This window comes from Mustela nivalis (assembly GCF_964662115.1).
Source record: "Mustela nivalis genome assembly, chromosome: 19".
Taxonomy (NCBI): Eukaryota; Metazoa; Chordata; class Mammalia; order Carnivora; family Mustelidae; genus Mustela; species Mustela nivalis.
Genome location: NC_139038.1, coordinates 17,197,008 through 17,219,168, shown reverse-complemented (window position 1 = coordinate 17,219,168; position 22,161 = coordinate 17,197,008). Strand labels below are relative to the sequence as shown.

At 51.6% G+C, this 22,161-nt stretch overlaps 1 protein-coding gene across 1 annotated transcript; it reads right to left on the bottom strand.

The window, feature by feature from the left end:
• Positions 1-495: 495 nt before the first annotated feature.
• LOC309854910 (eukaryotic translation initiation factor 3 subunit C) lies at positions 496-21,740 on the bottom strand. The gene is made up of 21 exons (XM_082714601.1): positions 21,242-21,740; positions 21,050-21,165; positions 19,107-19,172; positions 18,816-19,005; positions 18,110-18,235; positions 17,841-17,895; positions 17,609-17,718; positions 17,082-17,209; positions 10,514-10,673; positions 10,052-10,155; positions 9,457-9,598; positions 9,146-9,271; positions 8,714-8,807; positions 7,806-7,996; positions 7,388-7,612; positions 2,754-3,117; positions 1,380-1,539; positions 1,216-1,281; positions 1,041-1,128; positions 789-951; positions 496-694 (listed from the first exon to the last, which is right to left on the bottom strand). Exons 2-21 carry the CDS (start codon positions 21,148-21,150, stop codon positions 612-614), a joined length of 2,742 nt encoding a protein of 913 aa, XP_082570727.1. The 5' UTR covers positions 21,151-21,165; positions 21,242-21,740; the 3' UTR covers positions 496-611.
• Between the last annotated feature and the right edge of the window lie 421 nt (positions 21,741-22,161).

The window sequence follows — 22,161 nt, the reverse complement described above, 5'->3', positions numbered from 1 at the left end:
CGCACATTTCCATGTCACAGGGACGGTGCAGTTCTCAGCGCGACTCCTCACTGCACCACCGGTCTCATCAGGTCCAGGCTAACGGCAGACCACACCGGTCCAGGGACCGCACTCCCACAGGCTGACACGGACTCTCCCTTTCCCCCGCCTGGAGAACCGCCCGCCCCGGCAAGGACCACCTACTGCCACCGCCGCCATTACGTGTTCCTGAGATTTACCCTCCAGTCACACCCCGTCTACACAGCCGCTGCCTATTCCTCCACATCTATGCAGTTCACTTCGATGCACGCACTGCCGTCCAAGCCCTGGCAGAACTTCTCACGTGCTACTACAATTTTCTGTCCCAGGCAGAGAGCAGCAGGCTCGCTCAAGTCCCCTTCGCATCCTGCGCCCTGGGCCTACCACGTGGTGGAAGCTCAGAAACAGAGTCCGCGGGGCGCCTGTGTCCCACCCACCCCTGTGGCGCCATGCAGAGGAGCACGCACGGTAGCACGGTAACGACTCTAAGAACTTTAATAACTCGGGGCGCGGGCTACGAGCGAGAGGCCGGAAGCACAGGAGCGAGGCCATCAGTAGGCCGCCTGAGGCCATCAGTAGGCTGTCTGAGGCCATCAGTAGGCCGTCTGAGACTGCTGCTGGCGGTAGCCGCCCCGGCGCATGTAGCCCTCGTTCTTGCGGTAGCCGTCCTTCTGGTCTGCAGGGGAGAGGGGAGGGGAGGCCGTGAGTGACTGCAAAGAGGCGGGAAGGGGGCCGGGACCTTGGGAGAACAGAGGGACAGAACCACGGACCTCGGAAGTAGCCACCGTAGGTGCCCTGCTTGTGGTCGAACACCCGCTCATTATTCTCCACCAGGCTGCCCAGCTTCTCCGCCAGCTGCAGGGCCAGGTTCTGCTGAGCGGTGGGCTCGGTGCGGTGCATCACCACCGTCTGCGTCGGCTGGTCCAGGGAGGCCTGGTGGAAGCGAGGCAGGACGGCCATGACAGATCGGCACTCCCAATTCCCCACGACTGCACCTGCCCGTCTTCCGCCCTGGCCCTTACCATCAACTCCTCGTTAATGATCATCTTGCTGATGATGGAGTGCACAGTGGGCAGGTCCAGTTCAAACATGTCAGACAGAGTCTCCATGCTGGGGAGAAGGAAGGCAGAGAGCGGGGAGCAGTCAGGAGCCGGGACCACAGGCTGGGGCCCGTCGGCCGTCTCAGGGCCCTCCTACCTGATGGAGTCATAGACGCTGCTGTAGGTGAAGAGGTAGGTCCGCAGTGACTCCTCCTGAATCTTCCTGTGGGGCAGGAGAGGGTAAAGGGGGTCAATCTTCAGGGAAGGAGACCTTTTCCTCCCCGCCCCCCACGGCCCCCCACGGCGCTCCTCTCTGCTCACCGAACCAGCATGGCTCGGACTTTGTCAGCTTCGGGGAAAAGGTCCCACACTTTGCCGTTCATCTTCTCGTTGATGATGAAGCTGTGGCAGGTCTTCCAGTCGCCCATCTTCATAGCCTTGGAGGCAGCAACCACGTGTTCCCTCATGGACTCAGGAGGGCCTGAAAGGTTGGGAATACGGCCGGGCCCGGGGTGAGCGCGGGACCGTAGCTCCCGCCTCAGGCACCACTCAAGGAGGAACAAGGGACAGGAGAGTGACCGACCGGACCGGGACTGTCCAGCTCTCCAGTCAATAGCCCTGGGACTGTATAAATCACTTACTATCAAAACACACTTATTTAGACTAAATCCGTCTCTGGCATGCTGCAGGGGATTGGTGAGCCCCTCGGAAACAACAGCAATTACTGCGTCTATCCTCAGAGGTTCATTTCCCTAGACCTAAAAAATTCTTCTTTCCTTCTTGTTTTTAAAGTAGGCTCCACACCCATGGTGCCTAACATGGGACTGAAGTCAGGACTCTGATATCGAGACCTGAGCTAAGATCAAGAGTTGGGACACATTTAACCAACCGAGACACCCAGGCACCCCAGTCTAAAGAAATTTTCTAGTATCTCAGCTGGAACTGTATCTACCAAACTTCATTCCCTCTCATACCCCCGCTTCATGACTTAACCACAGCTGTGTATCACGGCTTCAATTCGTTTTTCTTTAAAGACAACCCAGGAAAAGAAAACATGGCAAGCAAGAGTAACTGGAGTTCAGAGTAGACAACGAAAGTGCAAAAAACTTTACGAATGGAATGGATGGCAGGCGTCAAGAAACATGAACACGGCAGGTCCCAGCACAGGGAGCAAGCTCCAAGGTGTAAGAGATCAGCCCCAGAGAATAACGTATGACTGAGGGTCAGCGTGAGGAAGAGAACACAACCCTTCCGATCAGCTTCTACTCTGTCACTTTAAAAAGAGACAAGGTTAGAGGCTCAAAAACTATTTCCCTACAAAACCAAAAGTAGCAGAGACCCGAACCCGAAACTGCCCTTTGATCCCTGGCAGTCATAAAGAGGCAGGGACTGCAGTGAGACAGAGACTTTCTCAATTTTCCAATTAGCATAAAACAAAGCCTCTGGGCACCTGGGTAGCTCCGTTGGTTAAATGCCTGCCTTTGGCTCAGATCGTGGTCCCAGGATGCTGGGATCGGGCGCCGCATCGGGCTCCAGGCTCAGCAGGGAACCTGCTCTCCCCCCACCTCTCCTTCCCCCTCTGCTTGTGCACATATGTTCTCTCTCAAATAAATAAATAAAATCTTAAAAGAAAATGAAGACAGGGCACCGAGGGGCGAGTGAGCAAGTCCGCGGCGCTGCAGGGCCCACGCTCACCCAGCAGGGGCTGTCGCTCGCCCACCCGCAGCTGGTGGTGGAACTGCTTGCTGATCATGCGGCGGCGGGCGTCGCTCTCGTGCGCGGCCATGTACGGGATCTCCAGGAGCATGGCGGACACCAGGTAGACGCACTCCAGCAGCTCCAGGTTGATGTGCAGGTGGAAGGGCACCTGCCGGCGCCGCTCCACCTTCTCCTGCTCCTGGTTGCGCTCCTGCAGGCTGCGCAGCAGCAGCCCCTGGCCCAGCAGCTCCTTGGCCCGGCCGCTCGACTGGATGTCCAGCAGGGCGTTGTGCGCGTCCTTGGTCAGGCCTTGGCGGAAAGCGCAGATGCCCAGCTGCACCATGGTGCGGTTGTACAGGATCTGCGGACGAGGGGCGAGGGGCTCAGAGGGGCCGCCACAGGGCCAGCCGCCCACCCGGTCTGCAGATGTGCGCCGAGCACCCCCGGGCTCCCGAGCGCTGGGCTGGGGCTGGGACAGAGAGCAAAACTGACCAGTCCCCGTCCTCCCACGGAGCTGACGTGCTAGGGGTAAGGGGCGGAGGACAAAATGACCCCAGTATGCAGAAGGGGACTCACGCCAAGGAGAAAAAGAAAACAGAGGAGCGAGCTGAGAAGGGAGCTGTGTGGTGGTGGCAGGAACTCAATCTTATACAGGGTAACTAGGGGAGGCCTCATTCTCAGGGGAGTGAGTTTAAATAAACACCTGACAGAAAAAAAGGGACCAAGTCATGCAGGTATCTGGAAGAAGAGTATTCTAGAAAAAAGGAAAAGTCCATGCAAAAAGGCTCCTGTGGAAAACCGTGCCAGGCGTACTCAAGGGACCAGGAGAGCCATCCGGCTGCAAGTGTGAAGGTGTGAGCATGAACCGGACAGGCAAGCACGCGGCCCCGTAAGCCACGGGGATGCTTCTAGGATGGGAGCCCATGGGAAGGTTTTGAGAAAGTAAGTATCATCTGAGTTAACAGCGTTAAGCCTGGCTGCTGCATTAGGAACAGCCTGAAGGAAGAGAGAAGCAGAGACCGGAAGATGACGGTGGCTCTGACCAGAGGGCAGCAGCGGAGCTGGGAAGCGGTTAGGTGCGGACTCCGAGCACAGGTGGCGCGGGCGGGGATCAGACGAGGGATGTCGGAGAAAAACAAGAACGGAGTTTCTGGCCGAGGCAACTGAAAATTTGGACCTGCCACTCATGAGGACAGGGGAAGATTTTAAGTAGTATAAATGGGGGGGTGGGTAGAGTCTTTATTGATGACAATAAAAGTATACAGGTCAGTACCAGTCCTGAGCCCAGAGACAAAGAGCCTGAAAAAACATTAGCACACAAAATCCAGCTGTATAGAACAGAGATAACAGATCATGATCAAACAGGCCATATCTCTGGAATGAAAAGCAGATACAAAAATCCAAAATCATGGTTACTCACCGTCTGAACACAATAAAGGAGAAAAAACTGCATCATTTCAGTTGATGCAGAAAAAGCTCTAAGTAAAATTCAACATCTCTTTTAGGACAAAAATTCTCCGTTAACTAGGATCAGAAGAGAACTTCCATCAATCTGAGAAAGTGCATCTACGAAAGTACTGCAGCTAACCTTATACTCCAGGGTAAAATGCTGACCACTTCCCTAAGACTGGGGACAAGGCAAGATGCTTGCTCTCGCTACCTCTGTGAAGCACTACATACTGGAGATCTGAGTGATGGCAAAGTGGCAAGAAGGAAAGAAAAACAGAAGGGCGCTTGGGTGGCTCGGTCGTTAAGCCTCTGCCTCTGGCTCAGGTCATGATCTTAGGGTCCCGGGATCAAGCCCTGCACGGGGCTCCCGGCTCAGCGGGAAGCCTGCTTTTCCCTATCCAGCCCCTCTCTCCCGCCGGTGCGCACGCGCTCTCTCTCTCAAATAAATGAATAAAAACTTAAAAAAATTTTTTTTAAAAAAGGGAAGTCATAAAGACTAGTATAGTAATAAAACTGTCTGTATGCAAATGACATGGTAATTTCAGCAGAGAAGCTAAACTGATCAAGTGAATTTAGCAAAACAGATGCATTCAAGGCCAAAATACAAAAATGAATTCTATTTTTATATATCAGTAATTAACAATTGAAAATGAGATAAAAAAACAGTAACATTTACAATAGCAGTGGAAGTCATAATATTCAGGAATAATTTATTTTTTTCTTTTTTTTGTAGAGAAACAGAGAGAGAAAGTGGGGGTGGAGGAAGGGGACAGTGGAAGAGGGAGAGAGAATTTTTTATTTTATTTATTTATTTATTTAATTTAATTTTATTTTTTAAAAGATTTTATTTATTTATTTGACAGAGAGAGAGATCACAAATAGGCAGAGAGGCAGGCAGAGAGAGAGAGGAGGAAGCAGGCTCCCTGCTGAGCAGAGAGCCCGATGCGGGACTCGATCCCAGGCCCCTGGGATCATGACCTGAGCCGAAGGCAGAGGCTTAACCCACCCAGCCACCCAGGCGCCCCTATTTTATTTTTTTTAAAGATTTTATTTATTGAGGGACGCCTGGGTGGCTCAGTGGGTTAAGCAGCTGCCTTCGGCTCAGGTCATGATCCCGGCGTCCTGGGATTGAGTCCCGCATCAGGCTCCTTGCTCGGCGGGGAGCCTGCTTCTCCCTCTGCCTCTGCCTGCCATTCTGTCTGCCTGTGCTTGCTCTCTCGCCCTCTCTCTCTGATAAATAAATAAAATCTTAAAAAAAAAAAAAAAAGATTTTATTTATTGATTTGACAGAGAAAAGAAGAGAGATCACAAGTAGGCAGAGAAGCAGACGAGGGTAGGGTGCGCGGGGCAGGGAAGCAGGTTCCCCACTGAACAGAGAGCCCAATACAGGGCTCGATCCCAGGTCCCCAAGATCATGACCGAGCCGAAGGCAGAGGCTTAACCCACTGAGCCACCCAGGCGGAGAGAATCTTAAGCAGGCTTCACACCCAGCGCGAAGCCCAGTGCAGGGCTCGATCTCATGACCCTGAGATCATGACTGGAGCCAAAATCAAGAGTCGGTGCTTAACTGACAAGACAACCTTTGAGGAATAATTTCTGAAAAAATGTTAATACCTGAACAATGAAAACCACAGAATACTGCAGAGAGAAATTCAAAATGAAATAAGGTGTAAGACTGGAAGACTGGATTGTTATTAAGACGTTAATCCTCTCAAAACTGATTTACAGAGTCCACAGAATTCCAGTAGGCATTTTTGTAGAGAATGACAAGAAAATTCTAAAATTTATGTGAGAATTCTTAGAAAAAAACCAGGTGGAAGGACTCCTACTACCTGACTTCAAGACTCACAGTCAGTCATCAAGCCAGTGTGGGACTGGCACAAAGACACAGAGATGAATGAATGGAACAGAACAGAACAAAAATACACTTACAATTATGAGGCCATCTGGTTTTTTTCATGTGGTTTTCCACAAAGGCACCAAAACAATCGATGGGGAAAGAACGTCTTTGACCCTGACTTCATACCACGTATCAAAACCATAGATCTAAACGTGAAAGCTAAAGCCTTTAAGAACTTTCAAAAAAATAACAAAAGGTTAGGAAAAAAAAAAGTATCTTCATGAATTATTGAAGTTTCTTTAGCTAAGACCCCAAAAATAATAAGCATGAAAGAAAAAACCGTTATATTAGACTACACCACCAGACATGGTGTTAAAAATGAATAGACAGAACACACACAGGAAAAAAATATTTGAAAAACATTTGTCTGACAAACGTCAGATTATAATAAAAAGTGGTCGGTTTCTGGGGTTATCAGGGACTAGGAACCAACACCACAGGAGACCCCATTCAACAACCAACGTGGCTTCAATTAGAAAGATCGACAGCGCCAGGTATCAACAAAGAGTAAACACGCACACGGTCCGGGAGGAGTGTAAAGTGATGTAACCATTTTGGGGTTTCTTATGAAACCGGACCCACACCTACACTTTGATCCTACTCTTAACCATTCACCCAGAGAAAACGCACAGCTGGTTATGACAGCCCCACACTGGAAGGAGACCAGGAGCCTCAAGAGGAAGAGAGATCAGGAACTTGAGATAAATCCATGCACGGGACCAAGACAGGACAAATTCGAATGCTGTTTAAAACCCGCCATCGCGTGGGTGCCCCTCAGATTTGCAGGTTAACATGTACTATTCGACACACCAAGACTGTTTCATTGTTCCAAACGCATTTACAGCACCTGCCTATTGGCGCGGCTGCAACGCTCCGATGTGACAACGTCGCCCCCGCACTGCCACAACAGCCAGCGGTCCCACAGTCCTGTCCCAACACACCGCACTGCACCTAGCCCGTGCTTTCCTTAGTTTAACAACTTGTTAAGATTTCTCTCACCTTCTAAAGAGCGAGCTCTCTTGTGTTCCTCAACTAGACACACAGTAGGGATCATAAACATGAGCCAAACCCTAACCTCCACCCAGAGGCCTCCAGGGGCGTCAGAACAGGCCCCCACATGCAAGCGGGCAGGAGGATCAGAGATGTCGGGCATCTGGGTTCCGCTCACTTCTCCACCAGCCAGACAGGTAGCTAACCCGGTTGAGCCAGTATGCCCCCAGGACAGGGGCCCGGCCCGGTCTTCCCTTGGCCTCCAGGGCCAGAGCGGCCCGTCCCATGCTACCTGCACCGGCGGGTCGGCGTGCTGGATGTTGTCCTGCAGGTGGCTCATGAGCATGAGGTCCCGGGCCTGGTACCAGCGCGAGTGCAGGGCGTGGTGGTAGATGTGGCAGAGGATGGCGCACGTGCGGATGCGGTCCGTGCGGTCCTTGGCGTAGATGTACTTGCACAGCCTCTCCATCAGCACGGCCGAGTCCTCACCCTCGTTCTCCGCCTGGTCTTGCTCAGACTGGGGGGCGGGGCAGGGGGCCGCTGGGAGACTCGGCAGAGACTGCGGCTCAGGCTTCAGCTCTGTCCGGCCTGGCTCCCGGCCCTCCCCGCGCCCCTGCCCGCGCCGCCTCCGAGCGTTCCCAGGAGTCAGATCCGCTGTTACCTCGGCTCGGACACCTCCCTCTCCTCTGGGACCGGTCCACAAGACTCACCTTTGAGGAGCCCTCAGGGGGGGTGAGCTGCCGCTGGTGAGCTTTGTAATCAAACTTGTAGTAGGTGTGGAGGATGCGCCTCAAGTAGACGCGACAGATCTCCTCGGTGGTGCCCTTCTCCTCCAGGTAGCGCTGCACCCGCTCGATGATGGCGCACACCTGCGCCTCGTCCTTCAGGTGCTCCACGTACTCTGGCAGGGAGAGCCCCCCCGGCTCAGCGGGCACCTGGCTGCCCCCATCAAGCCGGCTACCTCCATGCACCTTCAGTACCCACCAGCCGTGTCCTCACCGTGCCCTGAAAACACCACCCCTTCCCCGGACACCCACTTTCTGTTCCTGTCCGGTGAGATCTGCTACCTCCCCCTCCTCATTCAGATCTTACTTCAAAGGTGCTTCCTTCGAGCACTGTCCACGGCGGCCACCCCATCTCTCACACAGGTCCCTATTCAAATTCCTAACGCACGCTTCACATTATCCGTTAATTGCCTCGTTTGATCTGCTTGTTTAACTGTCTCTCTCCAGAACCAAAATATAAGCTCCAGCCTCTGGCTGCCTTGTCCATCACTCTGCCCCGACGGCATGTGCGGGCATTCATACCCCCAACCCAAGTGCCTCTGATCCAAGCCAAACAAGCAAAGTAGACTCAGGCCAGACCCCAACAATTCTCAAAGTATAGTCCACAAACAGCAACATCAACAGGGAACGTGTAAGAAATGCAAAATTTAGGGGACCCCCACCCCCGCCCCACTGAATCAGAAGCTATGGGAATGGGGCCTAGCATCTTCCCAGGCCCTTCATGTGAATGCTGGGGCAAGGCAAGGGCTGGCCCCTAGACACTGTCAGTGAAACCCTTAGTTTCACTCCCTGCACCTTCCCTCTCACCGATGCCCACGCTTGCCCAAGCTTACCTTGGGAGTGAGGATCAGTATTTTGCATTATTTTGGTAAATTCTTCATCCATTCGTTCCACGAGGGTTAGGATACAGCCACGGACACGCAGTGGCTGAACAAGAAGGCAAGGAGGAGCAAATAAATTAACCCAGAATCAGTGCCAGATTGCGACCCTTCTGTTTCCACTAAGCCTTCATCAGCAGACAATGTACACCTCCAATTAGCCTCCAATTTCTCTCTTTTTTTTTAAAGGTTTTATTTGTTCATTTGAGAGAGACAGACATAAGCAGAGGGAGAGGTGGAGGGAGAAGCAGACCCTGCTGAGCTGGGAACCCAATGTGGGGCTCGATCCCAGGACCCGGAGATCATGACCCGAGTTGAAGGCAGATGCTTAACCATCTGAGCCACCCAGGTACTACCCCCCGACCCCTCGCCAATTTAGGTCTTTACCTGGTCAACATTGTGCAGGTTCTCACTCTCTTCCAGAATGTTCTCTCCAACGAAGATGTTGGGGTTTGCAAACAGGATGTCCATCAGCTCATTGATGCAGTCCAGGCACTTCTGCCACATCTCAGGCTGTCAAGAGAGCAGATGGCAGTCAGAGGCATGAAGGTGGCAAAAGCAGAGACTCTTCACCAGGAATCCATGGGGCCTTCAACTACCAAGACTGCTTCCACGGCCCTTGAGTTTTAAGGCACCAGGCCGGACCCCCCCCCCCCCCACTAGCTCAGCTCCGGGACGCTCCTCTTCATCGGCCTCACCTTCATGTACGTGGCCAGGTTTGGGTTGTAGTCATAGAGAGAGGCGATGATATTGAACTTGATCTTGACTATAACACCCTCTCCCAGGTTGTTTTCAGACGCGATCTGTACCAGCAGCTGCAGCAGTTCAATCTGGGCTGCCCTGGGGGGGAACAGAAAGGGGCGAGGCATCAGAGACAAATCAAAAAACCTCATCCTGTCACACAGCGCGCCCTCTTTAGACAAGCAAGGGCAGCGGTCATTCCCACTTCCCCACTATCCTCACCACCTGCCTACCTGCTTCTCCTTTATAAATTCCAAACAGAAGCAGCAATAATGCTAACAACCTGCTATCCCCTCCAGTTACCAAATAATTAAAGAAAGTGAGTATTCCCATTCTGCATATGGGAAAGTAATCCCCAAAGTTTAAGTGACTGGTTTAAGATCAAAGGGAGAGTACAGAGCCGACTGGTATGTTCCAAGGACACCACTCCTTCAATGGCAACCACACACAGATCTTCCCAGACAGTGCTATTTCCCCATCAACCTCCATGCACGTCTTAGAGAAAAAGAGCATTCACCCCGCGACCCCACAGTCCCGGCCCGCGAATCTCACCGATCCGTCCCCTTCTTGCCTCGCGCCTGCAAGATCTCATTCAGCTTCTTGATGACGACAGCGTGCGTGATCTCGGTTCCCTTAGCAAACATTTTTGGCTTCTCCTGGGTAACACATGTCCTATCATGTCAAGCTGACCCATTCTCGCCTTCACTCTTCTCCCAAACCAACCAGGGGGGCCCCGTGTGCTCCTCCAAATGGTTTCCCAATTCATTTTAATACGAAAGCCCAGGTTAGTATTAAACTGGGCGGCTCAGTCAGGTAAGCGTCTGGCTCTTTGCTTCAGCTTGGGTCACGGACTCGACCCTGCACTGGGCTCCGCACTCAAGGCGGAGTCTGCTTGAACATTCTCTCCTGTGCCCTCCCCACTCAAGCGCATGCGCATGCCCTCTCAAAGAAATCCTTTAAAAGAAAAGGCAACCGCGAAAGCGCACGGAACACACGGAACACTGCCGCCTGTACCTTAGCGAGCGGCGCGCCGCCGCGGACCCTTTCCCACTCCCCGCCTTCGTTGTCCTCCTCCTCCTCCTCCAGGCGCTTGGATTTCCTATCGTGCTTCTTCTTGGCTTTGTCCTCCCGCTTCTTCTCAGCCGCCTTCTTGTCCTCTTCTGTGGTGGGAGCCCTGCCGGCAGGGAGAAGATGAAAGGCCAGCCCACTCTACCTCGGAGGCTGCTGCTTCTCACCAACTTCTCTTTTTCTCTCCATCAAGCCCTGGGTTCAAGTTATAGTCGATGAGAGTGAACGCAAGTTAACCGCAACCACAGCCAAAGCAAGGACGACCAAGCATGTGGGGCTGGCCGAGAGCGAACCAAGGCCTGGGACCACGTCACGCTAAGAAAACCTTCCTGGTCTAATAAGGTAGAGGGGCCAGCCCGGTCGGTGTGGCCAGCCTGCCCTGTCGCCCCACAGCTGACTTCCCAGGTCTCCCGGAGGAAACTGTATCCATGAGACAGTGTTGTTCTTTAAGACTAGTTGCTCTACCTAATCTTCTCACTAGCCAACAACTAACCAGTTTGCAATCAGCGTAAAAATATTTGCCGTTCCCAAACTGAATGCTCCCCACTCATGAGAATTAAACTAAATTCTGAATTTAAAAAACAACTGTTCACAACAGAATTCCCCCCAAAAAGCAAAAAAGACCATTGGCTATCCCAAAGCGGTCTCAGGCCACTTGGTGTGAAAATGTGAAACCATCTCCACATTTTAATACTATGTAAGGAAATATAAGCCCAACAACAGAAACAAATGATTTCAAACTTTCATAGATACTGATGAACAAATCTTTCCAAACTTAACAAATACTCAAATTATATTTCTCTTCAACTGCCACTTAAATATCTACAAACACCTTTCATTTTAACTGCTTAAAAGATCGGACTGCTTTAGTAGTAACTTAAAAACCTGCCGAAGGGACCCCTTTCGTGCCCGCTAACAGACGCCAGCACGCAGGAGCCGCGGGCTTCTCCCTGTACCACAGCAGCGCGCTCTGTTTAATGACAAAAGCTCCCTTGGAGGTAAAACCCTTTGCAAACACACAAAGTATGTTCATTAAACTGAAACCTCTTGGTCATATTCCTAAACCTTTAAGATCAAAAAACACAATAGTATTTTATGGGACGCCTGGGTGGCTCAGTCGGTTAATCCGCTGCCTTCCACTCAGGTCATGATCCCAGAGTCCTGGGATGAAGTCTCACATCGGGCTCCTTGCTCAGTGGGGAGCCTGCTTCTCCCTCTGCCTCTGCCTGCCGCTCTGCCTGTTTGTGCTCTCTCTCTGACAAATAAACAAATAAAATCTTAAAAAAAAAAAAAAACCTCAAAAACATAATGCTATTTTAAAATCAATGTTGCTTAAATTTCAAAAGAACTGGGGCGCCTGGGTGGCTCAGTGGGTTAAAGCCGCTGCCTTCGGCTCGGGTCATGGTCTCAGGGTCCTGGGATCGAGCCCCGCATCGGGCTCTCTGCTCAGCAGGGAGCCTGCTTCCTCCTCTCTCTCTGCCTGCCTCTCTGCCTACTTGTCATCTCTGTCAAATAAATAAATAAAATCTTTAATAAAATAAAATAAAAAATTAAAAAAAAAATTTCAAAAGAACTTTCCAGGCCTAAAATTTTACTCCTAGCCCTAAGCATATTAGGATTAACACTTCAAAAACACAATGAACTCTCAACCTATGAAATGCCCCCCTGCTTTTTTTTTTTTTTTTAAAGATTTCATTTTTAAGTAATCTCTACACCCAACATGGGGCTCGAACTCATAACCCCGAGATCAAGAGTTGCATGCTCCATCCACTGAGACAGACAGGGGCCCCTCTCACCCTATGAAATTCTAGTTGGAAGACAAATTTGGCTTGACCTCTCTGCTATGAAAGATTATACCTTTGTAGAGTCACATCTTGTTAGGAATTAGAAAACTAATGTTTATGCTCTCTCGGTTATAAATCCAACTGACGAAAGCTACTTCACCAACGGGGTATCACCAAATACGCTTCTCTTTTTTTTTCCCTAAAGATTTTATTTATTTATTTCTCAGAGAGAGAGGGAGAGAGAGCGAGCACAGGCAGACAGAGTGGAAGGCAAGGCAGAGGGAGAAGCAGGCTCCCTGCCGAGCAAGGAGCCGGATGCGGGACTCGATCCCAGGACGCTGCAATCATGACCTGAGCTGAAGGCAGCCGCTTAACAAACTGAGCCACCCAGGCGTCCCTACACTTCTTTTTAAGTACGAAGCCAAGAGTCAAGAGGTATTAAGAGACACCAACATAGGTCAGCCCTAAAACTACGCTGGAAGGGATCATTCCACGCCCTCTTAACAACAACTACTGAACTACAGTCCCTATGCGCTCTTGCTTAGGATCCTAACAGTCCCGACATCCAGTCCCGCCAGATTCATTCTGAGGCTCGCGCTCTCTCTCTCTCTCTCTCTCTCTCACACACACACACACACACCTTCGCCTTCAGAAGCCAGTGACTCTTAGAAGTGGGCAGCATGTCTGTGAAATCCCACAGTCATGCTACTGGGGGTATATGACTGCCTCCAACACGCCTTCAAATCAAGGTTCATAACCAAGACAACAGACTTACATTTTAAAATTATGTGTCTTCCTTCTCTTTCGCTCCTTTTGCAGTAATCTTTTTTGCCTTTTTTTCTCCACTGTCGACATTATCGGCAGTTAAATATTATCGAAGTTTCAAAAGAACCTTGCTCACTGTATCAACGGTTAAATATTATCTCAGTCTCAAAAAACTCATGACAGTTCGCTGGTGAAGGGCATCGAGAGCACATAACTGCTGGGTGACCCTTGAGCTGACCCCGGCTAACAGGAGACCCCTCACCTTCTCCCCACCATTCCCACTCTGGGGGCCGGTTCAAGAACACAGCCCTGTGAGTGACGTGTTAAGACCAGACTTCTGGACTGTATATGTGACGCTAGCCATGAAGAGCTCTGTATAAACTTGTATGACTCCTGTGGCGGGAGCAGAGATGGACTAGCCCTGGCACCTTCCAAGACAAGTCTCGCCTGTTAGCTCCCTTGCTTACAGAGCCTGCCGCTGCCACGTGGAGACATCTGCCTCTTTCTTTGGTCTCTCCCTGCCCTCCACGTACAGCCGCCGGCTTCAGACTTCACCCTCAGAACACCCAAGGTGGTGACCCAATGCTCACATTCGATGAAGAGAATAACATGGTCATTTATCAGAAGGGATCCAAGACACTAGATTTCATCAGATTGTAGTTAAGACTTCCTACCCCAGGGACACCGGGGTGGCTCAGTGGGTTAAGCCTCTGCCTTCAGCTCAGGTCATGATCTCAGGGTCCTGGGATCGAGCCCCGCATCAGGCTCTCTGCTCAGCAGGGAGCCTGCTTCCTCCTCTCTCTCTGCCTGCCTCTCTGCCTACTTGTGATCTCTCTCCGTTAAATAAATAAATAAAATCTTAAGAAAAACAGACTTCCTACCCCAACGACAGGAAACACTGGAAACATTAATGTCCGATCAGAGGTGATGTGATTTACCTCTACTGTCTGTATAGCAAGTTGAATCAACATTTTAGCCCCAAACTCACATTAATAACTTCCTTAGCTAAAAATTAGTTAACCCTAAATAAAAACTGTAATAAAGCCAGCCAAGACAATAATGAAGATGTACAATGAAGAACATCTGACTGTATTTGGATACCTTGGAAAAGTATGTCAATTAAGAAAAAAGCTACTTGAGGGGCTCCTGGGTGGCTCAGTGGGTTAAGCAACTGCCTTTGGCTCCGGTCATGATCCTGGAATCCTGGGATCAAGCTTGGCAGGGAGTTAAGCTTCTCCCTCTCCCTTTGCCACATCCCCCAAGGCTTGGGTGCTAAAGAAAAAAGCCACTTGAAAAAAGGAAAAAAATCCATTTCATTTAAAAGTTAACTGATTCTCTAAGGCATACCCATAGATAGGCATATCCTGAGTCAAAAACTAAATAGAACATAGACTAAATGTTTCTGATAGTATCTGTGATTGGCCTTCTATTTTCTGCCAAACCTACTACCTAATGTCCAGGTGCCTTAATGTTGCTAGACAGCCTTACTGTACACCAAAAAGAGACAGAAGCTCTTGGTTTAAACTCATTCCTTTAGGTGCTTGTTTTAACCAAAAAACGAAAGCTGAGAAAATCTGATGAGGAAAAGGGTAGAGACTGATTTACTATGGAGATGCTGAAAAAGGATCCTGGCAGACATTATGGAAACAGACGGTCATGCTTCTAGAAAACCCATTAACAACTAACACCAACCCTGGTTGGCTTAGATAGCTAATGAGAAAAAAAACGTGCAATCAAAATTCACTGTTCCCATACCATCTGTGATTTCTCTCTCCTTGTTCTTTTTCCTTTTATATAAATCTTGCTTTCATCTTGGCTGGAAATCAACCTTAAAAACTGGTCTTGTGACTCATGTAAAAAATAGTGTCTCTGAATTACTCGTTGACATAAACTCAAACGCAATGTCAAAGACCTTTGAGGATCCCAAGGTTAACCCAACTTCTGTCAACTGAAATTCTAACTCAACCTAATTTTAGATTTTTTTGACTAGGTCTACAAAATAAAATTTCACAGGCTAAAAATATAAATCGAGGGTAATCTCTAAAAGGATAAAATATAACTACCAAACCAGTGGAGGGAACCACAATGAGTAAGAGGAGAAAAAAGTATACGATCTAGAAATGGTTTAAAAAGTAGAAAAAAGTAATCTGAGAAGCAGGGCAGGGCGCTGTGGGGGGGCAGGGAAGGAAAAAATGGAACAAGATGGGATCGGGACGGGGACACACCATGAGACTTAATCTCACAAAACCAACTGAGGGTTGGGGAGGGAGAGGGTGGCTCACTGGGGAGGGTCTGTGCTACGGTGGGGACGGTGGGGCCTGCCTGCCGATTCACAGACCTGTACCCCTGGGGCAAATAATACATTATATGTTAGTTTTTTTTAAAAAAGTAGAAAACAGCGAGTGACAAAGAAAATAAAAGATAGGATTAACCTTAATTGCTCTGAGTGAAAAAAGCCAAATCCCTCCCAATCAAGTAACTGTGTGGTTGCATTTACATGAAACTCTAGAAAAAGCAAACTTACCTAGAGAGAGAAAGCGAATCCGTGGCTACGCAGAGAAAGGCAGGGGTGGACCGCCAGAAAGACCACGGCAGGGTTCTGGAGGTCTGTGACCTTCAGCCTCCCCCCACCAGGAGGCGGGAAGCAAGGCCTGGAGACCGAGCTGATCGCCAACGGGCAAGGACTCACTCACTCCTGCCTATGTAGTAAAACTCCACACACATCCCTGGACGATGGAGTCTGGCAAGCTTCCCAGCTGGTGGACACACACGGAGGTGCGGGGAGTGTGGGTACCCGGAAAGGGAACGCAAGCTCTGGGCCTGTCCCCCCACACGCTGTCCTGCGCATCTCTCCCGCCTGGCTGTTCCTGAGTTGAACCCTTCACAAGTAAGGAACTTTCCCGAGTTCTATGGGTTGCTCTAGGGAACTACTGAAACTGAGGAGGGGGTTGTGGAAACTCTGAAACTAGAGCTGGTTGGTCAGAAGTACAGGAGCCGAACTTGGGACCTGCCACTGGCTTCTGAGGTGGCGGCAGTCTCGTAGGACTAAGCCCTTAACCTGTGGGGTCTGTGGTTAACTCTGGGTTGTTGCAGAACTGAACTGCCTGTTGAACGCCACGCGGCTGTCCGCAGAGTTGCAGAACCGGTGGGTGTGAGGAAAAAACCCCACACATGTGGCATCAGAGGCGTGATAAACACACATGCGTCAGATACATCTGCTTCCTGGGCTTTACCAGTCAAGTGAAGCACAAAATAAAAAAGGCTTTTCAACAAAATGCCTTTGCCTAGTCCTTTCTAGGGCCAGGGAACTCACGACCTTCTGAAGCAACGTAACCCCAACTTTTGAAAGCAGGACCGCAACCCCCACAACAGCAACAGCTCCCATAAGCAGCGGCACCGTTATCAATGGATTTGATACTGGACCGCTGTGGGGCACACAGGGGCAGGCCTCACCCGACTCCAAAGGAAGACACGGAAGACCCTGATGAGGGTGAAGTAACTCAGCAAAGCTGTCCAGCTACTGAAGGACTAAGGGCTGGAACCAGAGTCAGACTCCTGCCCAGCTCCCAGTGTTCCTGGAAAGCTGAGAAGAGCAGCCACACCGCCGGCCGGTCCTGGGCTGAGCTGCTGCCCTATATACCACTCTCAGCTCTCCCTGCAGCCAGGGGCAGGTAACCCTGACTCTTCAGACGAGAAGGAAAGCAGACTGTCCGACACCGTGCGCAGCTAGCTAGTGCCAGAAAGACACTTATTGACACCGCATGTATGGTGAGTCCTCTCACAGTTAAAGACATCGGGACCCTCCAATTCCATCCTCAGGACACACTAGCTATGTGACCACCGCCACCCCACATACTTGCCCGAGACCCCTCCGTCGGCCCGGACAACCCAAAAACACTTCAAGGAAGAAGCCTTCACCCTCCAGTGGCTTCCCACTGTGGCCCAAGGCACCACTGATTTCTTACTTTTTCAGGAATCGCGAGGCCAGCACGGTCTGCTTCCCTTCTTCCTCCTCTGAGTCAGAATCAGAAGATGTGGAACCTGTGTCCCAGTCCTCGTCATCTTCTGAATCTTCTGAGTCCTCATCATCATCCTTAGAGAAGGAAGAGAGAATCAGCAGGAAAAAGATGGGGAGACTGACTAGTCTCCCTGCTGACCCAAGTTGCAGGGATTTTCAGGAGCAAAACAAGAGAGCATATTCATGAAGCAGCACGTGATGAGCTGGAGTGGACCACCAACCCCAGAGAGAAGTGAGGACTTGCTCTAGGCACAGAGAGCTCCTGGGGGGCAGACCCTGGCCCTGAATCCAGTGCTCCAGGTTCCGGGTTGCTCCGTGCTCTAACCCAAGACGAAGCCTGGTCTCAAACCAGACTTCATTAAACCGCGCCCCTCCCAAGCCTAGGACTCTATGAGTCAGTGGTCTTCTCTCCAGGAACCCGAGAATGGTCCGCGGCAGGCGAATCACCCTTCGTAGTCCCGCCCTGGCTCTTACCTCCATCTTTTTGAGGAATTTGCGACTCTCTCCAGAAGGAGCTTCTGATTTCTTCTTCAGGAAAGCTGCAGCGCTGACTCCATCCTCATCCTCATCCTCATCCGACGAGCCTGGGGGCGGGACGGACAGAGAAGAGTCAGAGTGGTGAGGAGCGAGGCGGAGGGCAACCAAGCACGCCAAGAGAATCACTGTGCACTAGAAACCCTTCTCAGGGAGGGCCCCCACCCCTCACCTTCTGAGTCCTCCTCATTCTTCTCGGCGTCTTCGTCTGCAGACTGCTCAGGGTTCTTAATCAAAGGAGACGTGAGAATCATTAACGACGCCTGCCAAACACCGCTCCTTCCACACGCTCCTTCCACACCGTCCTCCCCCTCCACCCTGATTCCTCCTCCAGGCACGCCTTCCATTTGCAAATGGCCTTCTGTCGTGCTGGGGGTGGGAGGGTTAGTGGGGGTGGTCACTGACCCTACAGTCCAGAAAGTCTGCCTCTGGCATCCCCACCTGCTTGTAATTTGTGATGTGGGACTCAAAGTCTCGGTTGTATTTTCGGATCTTCTGGCGCAGGGTGCTCAGGGCCTTGGCATTGTTCTTGTTCATCTTCTTCTTCCCTTCCTTGTCTTCCCACAGCTGAAGGACAGCAGACGAAGAAAGAACCGGGAATGTGAGACGTCAGGCCTCGCCACAGCCACGAGTCCTGCTACCTGTATACCGTCTGTACTGTCCAACTGTATTTAACTAGTTTTTAAAAGCGTCTTTGTGGGGCACCTAGGTAGCTCAGTGGGTTAAAGCCTCAGCCTTCGCCTTGGTTCGTGGTCTTGGGGTCCTGGGATCGAGCCCCGCATCAGGCTTTCTGCTCAGCAGGGAGCCTGCTTCCCTTCCTCTCTCTCTGCCTGCCTCTCTCCTTACCTGTGATCTCGGTCTGTCAAATAAGTAAATAAAAATCTTAAAAAAAAAAAAAAAAAAAAAAGATCCTTTGTGTATCGTGACCAAAAGAAAAAAAAAACAACACAAGTAAGATTATGAAAAGAAGTATGATTACAATTCTTGGCCAAAAAATGTCCCTCTCTTTGCTTCACCCCTCTTTTTCTCAGGCCCCAGGAAGTACCTTATGTATAGCAAGAGGAGACTGGACCCCCAAAAGTGGGTTAGGAGCAGGACCCAGGTCCACAATCCCCTCCGGATCCTCCCTCATCCACAGAAATCACACCTCATTAAGATAGTCCTCCAGATCAGCCAGAATGCGGATATAGAACCGGGGGACACCTTCCTTGTCCACAATGCTCTTGGCCTTCCCATATGCTTTTCCCAGGAGCTCAAACTCTTCCAGGCACTTTGTGACATCCCGAATCTTCATGGCATTACGGATGGTCCGGATGAGGTTGGTCAGCTCCTCAAACCTGGGTTGGGAGCCCAAAATCACATTGGACATGTCCACCAGCACCAGAAAACCCCCACCACTACAGAGATTCCCCACCGTCTGGCCTCCCCATGGCCTCACCTCTTGTCCTTGGCACTTCGGACAACTCTCTTGGTATCTTCTTCATCCTCACTCAGCAACAAAGGCCTATTTGAAAAAACAGAGACCATGAACTGCCCTTCCTTGCTCTAGTCTTTTCAAGTGGTCTCTAGTTCTCTTCTCAGATGGGGCAGAGAGACTGGAATTCCTCAGGCCATCCTACTTGATGCTCAGCCTCGATGCTTCCTCTTCAAAACCTCGTCATACACAACTCAATCATCTACGCCTACTTCACGTGTGCCCTTTTACCAAACACTGTCGCACATACAAAGATGACCATCTCCACCCTCACAAAAATAAAAGCAGGTATTTACTTACTAGGTCAGAAAACTAATTACATGAAAACACGAGTACTAAGTACTAAAAGAAGTCCAGAAAAAAGGGTACTTCAGCTAGAATGGAAAAGGCTTTAAGAGGGTGGTACTTGAATTCGATCATAGAAACCAATGTTTTCCAGAGTGTGTGAGAAGCCAAGGGTAAAGAGAAAGTCCTAATGGCTTTAGAACTTCTATTACTGGCATTTTTCTTTAAAAAGGAGAGACTAGGGGCAGTTGGGTGGCTCAGTGGGTTAAGCCTCTGCTTTTGGCTCAGGTCATGATCTCAGGGTCCTGGGATGGAGCCCCACATCCGGCTCTGCTTAGCAGGGAGCCTGCTCCCCCCACCCCCCGCCTACCTCTGTGTGCTCGGGATCTCTGTCAAATAAATAAACAAAATCTTTAAAAATAAAGAAAGAAAGAGGGGAGCCTGGGTGGCTCAGAGGGTTAAGCCTCTGCCTTCGGCTCAGGTCATGATCTCAGGGTCCTGGGATCGAGCCCTGCATCGGGCTCTCTGCTCTGTGGGGAGCCTGCTTCCCCCTCTCTCTCTGCCTGCCTCTCTGCCTACTTGTGATCTCTGTCTGTCAAATAAATAAATAAAATCTTTAAAAAAAAAAAGAAAGAAAGAAAGAAAGAAGACAGACAACATTAAGATAGCAACATATCTGCATTCATTTCATTTTATTCATTTTCCAATTATTTTCTATTTTAGAAAAAGCGATGTTGGTTTTCTGATTGGGGCAATACTATAAAGTTCTATTTGGGTGAGCACATGTGTGTATTCGTACGCATTGTTAAACAGCGGCATGGGACACAGAAAAGGTGCAAATAGCAAGAAGTTCCTGAAACACGGCACTGTTTCCGAGAGTAAAAAGCATTTCAATTTACAGAGATAGGAGAAGGGTGTTTATTTGTTTTTTGTTTGTTTGTTTTGTTTTAAAGGCTCTCTCTGAGCAGAGAGCGCGATGCGGGGCTCGATCCCAGGACCCTGGGATCACGACGGGAGCGGAAGGCGGAGGCTTGAACCACCGAGCCCCCCGGGCGCCCCTTACTTGTCTTTAAGATCCTGATCTGTTTATGTGACAGAGAGAGCGCGCGCACAAGCAGGGGAGCAAAGAGGATTAGCAGAGCTCTCCAGGGACGGGGGGCCCATGCGGAGCTGGACCCAGCACCCTGGGATCATGCCTCGAGCCAAAGGCAGCCGCTTAACCCACGGAGCCCCCCGGGCGCCCGCGAGGGCGGGTATTTAGGCGAGTACCGAAGAGAAGGTAGTAACCGATGGTGGGGAGGCCGCCGAGAGGACCAGGCGGCCGCGCTTCAGAGCCGCATCCAGCCGACCCCGGTACCGAGTGAGCGCCTCGGGTGTTCGGCGTCCGGGCCGCCGGGGCCGCGCTCGGCGGTGCGGCGCCCGCGGACGCCTGCTCCGACCCTGCCCCGCCCCCGGAGCGGGGACTCGCCCGCGCCCGGCAGCCCGAAGCGCGCAGGCCGTCCCCGACACCCACGGTCCCTGCGCCTCTCCACGCCCTCGGGGCGCGCTCCCGCCGCCGCCGCCGCCGCCGCCGCCCCGCGCGGCCCCCCGAGCCCGCGACCCGCGCCCCCCCGAGCGCTCACTGTTTGCCGTAGTTGCCCCCGACGGGCTTGGTCACGAGCTCCTCCCCCGACAGAGACGACTCGGACTCGCTGTCGGAGCCGGTGGTGAAAAACCGCGACATGGCGACGGCGCTGACCTGCGGGAGAGCCGGCGTCACGACAAGGAGGCGCCGAGGTCGCCCCTTCCCGACCGCTCCCGCCCATCGTCCCCACAAGCACCCCGACCTGCGTCCGCTCCTCCAAGGACGAGGCCGCAGAAGCACGCCCCGCCGGAGCTCGCGACTCACCCGCGCGGCCGGAACCACCGAAACGCCGGAAGGGGGGGGGAGGCGGGCCCTTGCGTCACTTCCGGGAGACGCTGACGAACTCTGTCCGCGACGGCACTTCCCCGTGGTCTCCGCCCCTCGCGGGGGCGGGGACAGGGGCGGCGGGCGGGGCGGAGCCTGGAGAGCCTCGGCGCCGGCGGTCGGCGTCTCCACGCGGCCGCGCCCGCGACCTGCGGGAGCAGAGGGTCCGGGCGGGGAGTCGGCTTCGCTCAGAAACGCCCGCGTAACGCTGATGAGCGGCTCGGGTTTGGAGCTAGGCTCAGAGCGAGCTTCAGATCCGACTTGGGGTTCAGATGCTGCCTCCGCCGCCTGGTGTGAATTTGGGCACATTTCGTGACCCCGCTGTGCTGCTCCCTCCCCGACGACAAAATGAACACTCTAGCACCTACGCCAGCGGGTGTCTGAGAATTAGACCGCGTAGACGCGGAGCATTTAGGGCAGTGCCGGGTGCAAAATAAACATGCAATGCGCGGCTAGCTGGTATTCACTCTTTGTGCCCCAAATACTGGTGTGCCAACCGTGCATCGCGAACCTGCAGGGATGCATCCAGGTAGACACTGAGTACTCCCGTGGGTGAGACAGAGTGGTCCCCGACTTCACGAGGAGCTCTAGTCTGTTGCAGTGGCATGAATTATCAGATAAACAGATAATTTCGGAAAGTAACGGGTTAGCCCTTAATTTGAATAAGGGCAGAGCCGCTGAAGAGGGGACATTTGAGTGGAGATCCAAATGACAGAAAGAGGAGCGACACGCAGATGGTCTTCTAGGCAAACAGCATTCCCAACCCTTCTCCTGGGGAAGGGAAAC

Coding starts and splice junctions, on each gene's coding strand:
- LOC309854910 (XM_082714601.1), bottom strand. CDS start 21,150: ATGTCGCGGTTTTTCACCACCGGCTCCGACAGCGAGTCCGAGTCGTCT. Junction 17,896..18,109: donor ACATCACAAATTACAAGCAG/GTGGGGATGCCA, acceptor CCTTTGATTAAG/AACCCTGAGCAGTCTGCAGA. Junction 1,282..1,379: donor GTCCGAGCCATGCTGGTTCG/GTGAGCAGAGAG, acceptor CCTGCCCCACAG/GAAGATTCAGGAGGAGTCAC.